Below are 10,069 nucleotides of genomic sequence, written 5' to 3' on the forward strand. Positions count from 1 at the left end.
GCTTTGCATGTTGCTTGAAGGACAGTTTCAGTGGATGTAGTACTGCCTATAATTCTGTCCTTAATCTGCAGTTCGATTTTGTTTACAGTGGAGTTAATGGAGGAAAGAGATGTCCTGATCTGCAAAGAAACAAGAGCATTTATAGCTGAAACAGTTTCTATAGCAAATAAATACAATTTACGTCTTGGCAAATGTATAAACATACACATCATTATTTTGTTCGATGACAAACCATAACATAAACTTTTTCAAAGACAGTAAATCTGCAAAGAAGATTTGATATACTGCATTTGGTGAAAACAAGTTGATGTTATGCATATTCAAAACTTGCAGCACTTAGCTTATATTATTTTGGAATTTATAACAATGTATGGAATAAAAAAAATTGTCTAGGTGATTATTACATAATTTCTTGTTTGTACCAACTAATGAAATAACTTTACTGGGCAACAAAAAATTAAAATTTAACAGTCAGTACAGGTATGGCATTTATCAAACAGTACAGTAGTACTCTATATGTGACTGAATTTTGGAAAATCACCCATATGGGAGTGTGTGAAATAATCAAATTTTGATATTCAGTGAGATACTATTAAGACGACGGTACAATTTAAAAAAAACATTTCAAGAATTTTCTTGTAATTTAAGGCACTGAGAATAGCTTACAATCATCAACAAGTAGATATACACGTACTTGATCAATATATATTTAGGATGTCAAAAGCGCCCATATGGTTGATTTCTAAATTCGGTCAAATAATAGGAATCATGGCATTTTGCACATTTTCACAAAAAATATTGACCAGAAACAGCCTCACAATATTTTCCATGCACAAGTTTTGGAGATTTGCTAGTAGAACAACCTCAAGCATCACAAATCTCACTTTCGATCATTGGTTTGCAACAGCATATTCAGGCTGATAGCTTGCAGTGGGCAATCAATCACCCAGGCCAACATGTGGTTAACCACTCGATTCATTATAGGCATGCCTAAAAGAATTCGAGTATGGGAGGTACAATCTAACGTTGTATGCATATTTATTATGATGAATGGAGAAGTCCAGAAATATCATGGAAAATTCTGTTTAGTGTCCATCTGTTTCTAGTGTTCAAAGCAGTTTTCGTCCTCTATTAACCTACAGTATGGATGGACTGACATATATGGGTAAGCTTCCTTGTAGAAACATTGTTTTGTGCTACGTGTAATGTGGGTGTGTCCATATTTGAAACTGTACCTGTTCTTCGTAATACTGTGGTGCCACTGAAAGCATGCACAACTTGTTTCCATCATATAAATCCACACAATCTGCTTCTTCCGACACACGTGTTCTTACATTGCTGTGTCGTCATAGAAACTGGCTACCGCTAACCCGGCTCGGCATTAGCTCTTTGCAACGACTGGATTAATTGCAGATGGGCTTCTCCTACTATACTTCGTTTACTACTCAGTGTAACATGCAACATGCGTCTGGATAAAAGAAATGAAATCCTACACCCTTTCCTTTGATGAGGTGGGTCCTAATTAGTCATATCAGTTTTAGCTATCAACCTGAAATTATCAACTTTTACACTTGTATACATAAACATACAGCCTTGTATTACCAGAGAACCATTTTAAAAACTACAAAAGACAGCTTTCAAATATTGTGAAGGTCATTGAACAAGACACATACAGTACCTGAGAGTATTGTTCATATATCTCCTCATGAAAATCCTGTAAGATACACAATGTACGTAATGTATGCATGTACATATATGGTGGTGCCAACAAAATTATAAACTATATTTTCTTTAGTTGCTATACTGTATAACAGGAATGATCAGTGGAAGAAAATATTTGTGAATGATCTACTGTTTCCTCATTCACAAGAAAATGTTCGCAATTTATTGCATTCCATGAAAAAAAGTTTTTAATTGTAGGAAAAAATTTGCAAGAAAACATTTGCGAATGCATCAAAATTGTACAATTCGCACATCTTTTCCACAGATCATTCCTGTTATACGGTATATCCGCTATTGAGTTACAATTATCCAAAGGCATCAATCACTTAGTCAGTAAAATTCCACAATAGAATCTTTTTTAAAAAAATGCAACAACTTATTGGAAGCATTTAAGTTACACTGAAGGCACTTTTGGGCTTGGTTATACTTTACTAATACTGCCAAGGCACTGTGAAGGTAATTTGAGGCTAGTTTCTGGCCAATCCTTTTTTTTTGTGAAAATGTGAAAACCTTCACGATCCCAATATACAGTACTATCGTACTGTATGATAAAAAAAATACAACTTTGAAAAACTTTATATAAGGACCTGAGGTCTTTAGAAGACACTACTATAGAAGGAAAAGTGAAGATAGTGTTTGCGATGTTGACGGACAAGAAAGCACCATCTCTACTATACAGTAAGTGTTATGAGAATATAATATAGCAATTACAAAATCATACCTTCTCCCATAATGGACTTGTCGAGTCATGTGCAGCTTTACTATCACGAGGTGGACTACCAAGTTCCATCGAAAAAGAGCTGTTCTTATCCTACAATATATTTATCATGATGTAATAACAATGATATCAAATATAGTAAGAGGCACACAATAAAGTAATGAATTTAAGCATAAAGAGTGTAAGTCACCAAGATTTTGTAAACCATGGAATTGGCATGACAAGGAATTATGCCTTTGGGGTAATGACGCAAACTATCACAGGGGCAGTAGACCCAGCCATACAAGTGCCGAAACCAAATAAAGCAACAAGCATAATATGTCAACAATTCTTACTTTCTTGCAACTTGCTACAATGACTTGGATTTATTAAGCAGCTGTGCGTATGCATAGACAGGCTATTTAAGGTTACGGTATATATAGTCACGGGTAATCATTCAAATTTTGAATGTCTATCAATACTTTTTAACAAGGCCATACAACCAGTCTAGCAGCTGAAAGTTTTAAAGTAAACATGAAGCTCTTCATATCACACTATTTAATGCTTCAGTGTAGTTTGGGACACTACAAGTTGTTATAGTACCACAAGTAAGCCAGCAATTTAGTAACCCCTCAGGCCCTTAGTAGCACCCTCGCTGCTCTCGAGATGCTACTGCCTCAGGATTACTAAATCGCTTAGTTTCCTTAGCCTTGGTGTCTAACTTAGTTAAAATCAGGTTTTGTAATTGTTTCACCCATGCGATTTAGAATAATATACACTGTAAACAGCCTCAAAGATAAGGCAACAGCACTTAGCACTGGGTAATGTAGCCACTGCTGCCCAGTAATTAGCTAAGCAGGCTTGTTTACTACAACTTCTTGTTAATGATGCAATCATGACAGCCTTACAAGGATGTATCAGCTGCTAATGTGTGGCTAAAGCTGCTGATCTTTTCTGCAGCCAAAAGATGATGTAACTTCTAACTTGCTAATAAAACTGTACAAATGTACTATTACAGTACCATCACTCTGTTTACAATTATTGTGTTAAAATGTCACCAGAAAATTGCCGTTTTAAGCAATAAACGCAACACATTTCAGGGATGCAAAATTAGCATTTGCATAGGCTTGGCAAACTGTCCTAAATTAGTGGTACTACCAAAGCAAGTTGTAAGACTTATCTAGACTTAAGACCACTGTTACACTGTATGTAGGAATATTTTAATGAAGACTACTGAAGAGCATACACTGTACCTTGAGTTTTCTCTGTTTTTTCTTGGCACCATCATTCTTGATCAACTTCTCATTTTCTTTGCCCTTTTTTGTTTTTGCTTTTCCCTCTTTCAGCTTCTAAAATAAAAGATGGTAACTGGTACAGTGCAAAACATGACGCATTGATGTTCGCAAAAAAATAATAAAAAAAATTAAGAGTTTATAGTAAAAGTGCTGAAGGTCTATAGGACACCTATAAAGATGCAACTGTATAGTAAAAAACTTCGGCAGTAAAAAGTTTGATGAAAACTCTTTATTTCTGAATCGGCAAAAAAAAAAAACTTCGGCAAATGGGGCTTCACCAGAAATTAATGTATGTATCTATCACGTACTGCACCAACATTGCTACATGCAAGTAGAAGTGATTGGATAACTTGACAATTAAGTGGATGGCAGCCGTTTTCCTCACAGTAAGAGATGACGACTCATGATGAAATGGCTACAACACCCCTTAATCACTTGCACATAGCAATGTTGCAGTGGGCGCTAAATGGAGCTGTCGAGCAAATGTTTTCTAGCATGTCTATAGCAGAAGCGAACTAATTCTAGCACAATTCTATATTGTGTGAAAGTTGGAAACAGTGCACAATCTGTTTAAAACGATTTTTAACTTGGCGCATGCCTCCTATTGGTTCCGTTCCGTTCCATTCCGGCTTTCATCAGTACCATGTTCAGCTATTTCCACCACGTTACATAGCGTGCAAGCAAAAAATAGTGTGAGGTGCCTCTGCCAGACAGTATGGACATACAGATGATTCACTAGGAAGCCACATCAATACAATACCGTCAATCAACACCTCATCCTGCCAGTAAAAAGAAATGGGACGCAACAGACTCGAAGGAGAACAAAGGTAAGTCCATAATGCATTGTATGTACTGCAATATACTAAGGGCTAAAGCAATGTTTAGCAGTGAAGAAAATCAAGCCTGTAGTATTAGCCATTGTTGGGTTACATTTGTCTGAAGATTTCAGTTAGTAGCAGTAGTTGGTTAGTCATTCAGTCGTAGAAACTTCTGTTAAATAAATCTTTTTTGACTTCATAACCTACGAAGCATTTTTGGCTGCTCTGAAGACAGTTTTGGGCTTGATTCCATCTACGATCCCTAACATACAGTACTGCTGTACAGTGTGAATGGTATCAAAATTTTAGCACTGAGTCATCGCATCTCCTACTGACAAGTTCCTAGGTAGGAGTATAGTATGTGTACATACCTTCGATTGCTTGCTCTTTCCTGACTGGCACTGCTTCCTTTTCACACTTCCTGGTCCACTACTTGTCTCTTCGTCAAGATTCTATAATACGATGTAAAAATGTATAGCATTCTTTAACAATATAGCCAGGATAATTGTAAATGAAATTAGTATGAAATGTAACTGTGTCTTCATAAACATTCAGCAGGTGCATGCCCACAGCCAGCCAAAGGCCAGCTAAATTCGTGCTAGTTAGAAATACAGGTGAAATGAGTTGGTGCTGACACTGTGAAAGCCTTTCCAAATACGTAGGCTTTGTGTTTGTCAAACAGTCAATAAACAATGTAGTTGGCTTCCTAAGCTATCGGGAATGACAAATTTGTTCAAGTTAGAAGAGGGTGCCCCTTCAGTATGGGGATGAAAAGTAAGAACAGCACTAAAGTTTGGCCTGGAGAATTTAAACCGATATCCTGAGTCTAAACGCCGATACCGATCCGATATACCGATATAATCTAGTGTAGCCATTGGAGGAAACTAAACAGGGAACTGAACATTCTAATTTCATGTCCTAGCTATCTATTATTAGACAGCAGTTCACAGTGCTTACAATCACTGGGGGAGTGTATAAACAGTGGAATGGACTACTGGAATGGTGGAATACTGGAATGGTGGAATGAAATTTTTGAAAGTCCAATATCGGTTTTTACACCAAATTAAGTACAACCCTCCCCCCTTAAAGTAAGCAAATAAGTAGGATTCAGATCTTTAGCTCACCATAGACAAATTTAATATAGTTTCCAATGTAATGTACTTTAAAGTCTATTGTGAACATGCACAATAGCACGACATTGGAATACCAATTAATGACTTAACCCTGTTCCCAAATGGGAAATCAATGATAAAAAGTTAGCTAGCTGATTACTTGTCTCATGCCCAGACCCTCACCATTACGTTGAGTAGGGTCTGGTGACTCACGCTCATTTTTGGGCCTTTCCCTATATTGTTTAGACAATCAAACTTATTATATCACGTTGTAGCTGAATTGGAGTGTCTGATTGGCCAGAAAAGAAAAATGGGAAAATTTCTACAAATGTCACCAGACCATACTGAACACAGTGGGTGGGGTCTGGGTATGAGACTAGCTAATGCATTGTAAAAGTACATGCACTGTATCTTGTAAGCATTTACTAATCCACAATTATGTCACTTGCTACTATTCACAATTACGCCAGAAAATAAATAGTTCTTTGTGGCAGTGCCACATTGCAGAACTATCATTAAGACAACTGTTAAAGAATACGTGTAAGTATGATAGAGTTATAAATTTTAAGTTTGTGGACAAGTAATCACCAGAAGTCTTAGGATTGTAATAAAGCTGTTTCCTGACAATACAGGCAAGATTAAGTTTGTCTATGAAGTGTGCAAAAAGAGCTGGCTTCAAGAGAAATCCTATTTATTAACTCAAGGGAGAGGGACGTACTTATTTGGATGTAAAAAATGTTATTGGACTTTAAAAATTTTCATTCCACCATTCCAGTATTCCACCATTCCAGTATTCCACCATTCCAGTATTCCACCATTCCAGTAGTCCATTCCACTGTCCAATCACTGGCATTGCTTGGTTGCCTGTGGTGGTGTGGCCTCAATTAACAACCCAGACAGTAAGGCACCCACAAAATATTTTAATGCATGCTCCCTCCAAGATTAGTCACCATTACTCTGTGTTTTAATAGGTTGAAAAGATGGCTGGTTGTTTTAAGTTGTATTTGTAGTTTGTTCATCCCATGGTTGCTTTTTAAGACTCACCACTATGTTTGCTTGTTGTATGGTTGATAACAATAAGCGTCCGCATGTGCACATAATTCTATGGCTTCTCATAGCGTTGTGCATATTTGCAAGTAAAAAACTACCATTTCCCTAGCCTTGTTTGTTGTACAACAGAGGCTATAATGTAGCTCAATCATGGCAAAGACAATCCAGTTTTATATCGGCATATCGTATCAGTTTTGGTGGCTATATCGGGCCCAACCGATATTGGCAAAAATCTCCATATCGGCCACCGATACGATATCTATCGGTATATCTCTAGTATAGACAAACTATAAAACAGTCAAGAAAGAAGATACTAGTGTATTGGTTATAGTCCAAAATGTTTTTTCTTCTAACATTCCATGCACAGAGATATGAATAAAGTTTATATTTTAACAAGTACAAGAAAAAAAATATGATACGGGATCATAAAAATAAAAGTGATGAAACAGGAAATTACCTATATACTTGTGTGGATCCCTACTGTGGGTGTGCACCTGGTTTTCTGAAATGGATTTCCAAAAGTGTGTGCGTGTGTGTGTTGTTCGTATATTTGTCTTTCTGGACCCACATGAACAAAACTTTGCATGCAAAATTCAGCCTGTATTTTGAAGCTAGGTCACAGAGAGCAGGTATTAAATTCCAAGCAAGTAAGTTTTACTATAAAGCAGTTTGTGTACAATTTACTTGTAATTGCTTCTTTAATATTTGTAACATAGGGTGAATCTGCATCCCTCACACTAAATACCTTGGTCTGAATGTATCACTCAGCACTAACGCAATACTTACCAACTCTTCCTCTTCATCACTTTCTGTAATTTCTTTTTCTTTTTGCTGCATCTCACTTTTACTTCCTAAAGTTATGTACATATTTAGTATTAGTGGAACAGATTGAAGCATACCAATAGCTAAAATAATCGCCTTGTATTTGCCTCCATTACATTTCACAGTCCGTTTCACTCCCACTGTTAGATCCTTGTTGTTCAATACACTGGATTTTGGGACTACTCCGACACAATCCTCCTCTTCGAAATCCACAAGACAATGCTGATCAGATCCTACAAATATATCAACAATTTTGCTGACGTGCACAAACAACCGTACAGCAGACATTGTTCGTAGTTGTATACAATGAGAAAACTTGACAAACATGAATATACAAAAACCTTCCAAAATTAAAAAAAAGAAAACAGTTCTGTCACCAGTCAACTTTGCAAGTACTTTGCTAAGTACCTGAGTAAAACTACTTGTATGTACAACAGACATTGTTCGTAGTTGTATACAATGAGAAAAAAAAACAAAATTGTATGAAGGTGCAGTCTACAACTTCTCGCAATTCTTCTAGTGCCTTCCCCAACCACATGTTTTACCAAATACCAACCATTTACATAATTCAGTTTAATGGAGCTAAATTGTTTCCTACCTCCTCTATTCCAAACCCCTGTAGCGCGGCACTTATAATCTCCAATCAGTAGGCGCCAGCGTGGAAAGTGTCTGTGATTAGCTGGTTTTAGCATACAAAAGTTTTGGTGCAAACCCAAGCACATACATACTGATACATACATATTTTCGGAAAGCAATTTCAGCGGGAAACCAGCACTTTCAGCCTTCAAAGCGTTGTGAGTGCGCGCCTTGTTTAAAACTTGTCTTTGTGAATTCATAAACGACAATAGTCCATGCGGCCTGGCTGCTGAAGTTTTAGACCAGCACGTGTACCGCTATCGAAATTGCAAGAAAAATAATCACTACGTACGTACCAAAAACCTAAACAACAACCACAACATACCCATTGCTCCTGCTTCGCCTCTTCTTGACGACTTAGTCACGGTCTCCATTTCGGTACACATGGTCACTCACGTGACAGTGAAGTCTTATTTGATACGCACTCCTAGGGTACAGTCTCCGTATATTCTTCGCGTCGGCTCAGGTAACGTTTCGCGTATAATGGTAAACTGCTTAGTCGTAGATACAGTAGGCTTGACAGTAAGCTAGTGTTGTAAGAACACACCTATACAATAATGAAGCACCACATGCCGCATCAGTTGCGTGGGTACACCGCAGCATAGATTATCAGGGTTGATGCCTAGAGATACTGCCGGGACTCAGGTGCTAGCTGCTACTGACAGTGATACTGAAGAATTTAACCCGATGACACGTACTACAGGTACGTAGCTATGCATAACTATGTAGTTTTCGTGATTTAGTGAAGCGGCATTAAGTGCTGGTTGACCCTCGCGTGACGCTCGCGTGGATGGTGATGACCCACGCGATCAACTGCGGGTATTGTACAGTACATTGCAATAGAATGACTCCGAGACACGACACACATGTTACTCGCGGGTGTTGTACCCGCGACGTTACCTTTGAGCTGTACTGTACTTGTATACCACCTACGTACCATTAACACTAAAACTATTTTAACAACAATGTCGATATCATACAGTAACACCAAATTTTGAAGAAGGAATGGTCAGACACAGGAATGGATCAGACATAGCTATATTAGCAGGACGTATTGAGATCTGTGTTAACAACCAGTGGAGCAGCATATGCAATGATGGACGCAGTGACTTTGATGCTGCAGTGGCCTGCAGACAGATGGGCCAGCCAACTATTACTCCACAAGCAATCCGTCAAGCAGCTAACCTGTTTGGCCAAGGAGATGTACCACTTCTTATCAGTGATGTTGCATGTCTAGGCAATGAGGAAGCTATTGTTGATTGTCCTAGCTTTCAACTTCCAACACAATTGTCTTCCCACCCAAGTTGCAGGAGTACAGTGTACAAGTTAGTTCTCTATTAGCATGGCTGCATTGTTACATGCTGTTTACCCCATTATTGAATACTGCAGGTGTTACAACATCTCCATTACTGCCAACTAGACTTGTTGATGGAAATGTTGAGATTTATTGTAATGATCAATGGGGTGATGATGATTGGGATTTGGTTGATGCTACTGTAGTATGTCGTCAGCTTGGATATTCAGGAGCTATTGGAGCCACCACAAACTCATTCTATGGAAGAGGTGTGTAAAAATCTGAGATATTTATGATAATATAATATTACTTTGCAGCTGAACAATCTGTACCAATACAATTTGATGAAGTCCAATGCACTGGAGTCTGGGTGAATGTATGTTGATTGCTGGTGACAATGATTGTGATCATAGTGAAGACGCTGGAGTGATATGCATTGGTGAAAGCCAAAATATTGGATAATAGTAACAATTGTGATTTATTAAATCTTACAACTTATTCACAACACAATGATTTTTTTGATTCAGGCACTGGTGTTTCTGGTATTAGAACAATTGGAGACACTCCTAGCCTGGAACTGGTCGTGTTGAAGTTAATGTTGGTGGATCATGGAATACTATCTG

At 37.8% G+C, this 10,069-nt stretch overlaps 1 protein-coding gene across 1 annotated transcript in view; it reads right to left on the reverse strand.

The window, feature by feature from the left end:
* LOC136239927 (DNA ligase 1-like) overlaps positions 1-9,055 on the reverse strand; it is a 10,410-nt gene extending 1,355 nt beyond the window's left edge. The window contains exons 1-8 of the mRNA XM_066030671.1: positions 8,478-9,055; positions 7,594-7,749; positions 7,481-7,545; positions 4,904-4,984; positions 3,673-3,768; positions 2,444-2,533; positions 1,679-1,714; positions 3-119 (exon numbers count right to left, since the gene is read on the reverse strand). Of these exons, the coding sequence (XP_065886743.1) occupies positions 3-119; positions 1,679-1,714; positions 2,444-2,533; positions 3,673-3,768; positions 4,904-4,984; positions 7,481-7,545; positions 7,594-7,749; positions 8,478-8,538 (702 nt within the window). The 5' untranslated portion in view covers positions 8,539-9,055. The remainder of the gene's footprint in view (positions 1-2; positions 120-1,678; positions 1,715-2,443; positions 2,534-3,672; positions 3,769-4,903; positions 4,985-7,480; positions 7,546-7,593; positions 7,750-8,477) is intronic.
* Positions 9,056-10,069: the final 1,014 nt, after the last annotated feature.

This window comes from Dysidea avara, chromosome 12 (genome assembly GCF_963678975.1).
Source record: "Dysidea avara chromosome 12, odDysAvar1.4, whole genome shotgun sequence".
NCBI lineage: Eukaryota > Metazoa > Porifera > Demospongiae > Dictyoceratida > Dysideidae > Dysidea > Dysidea avara.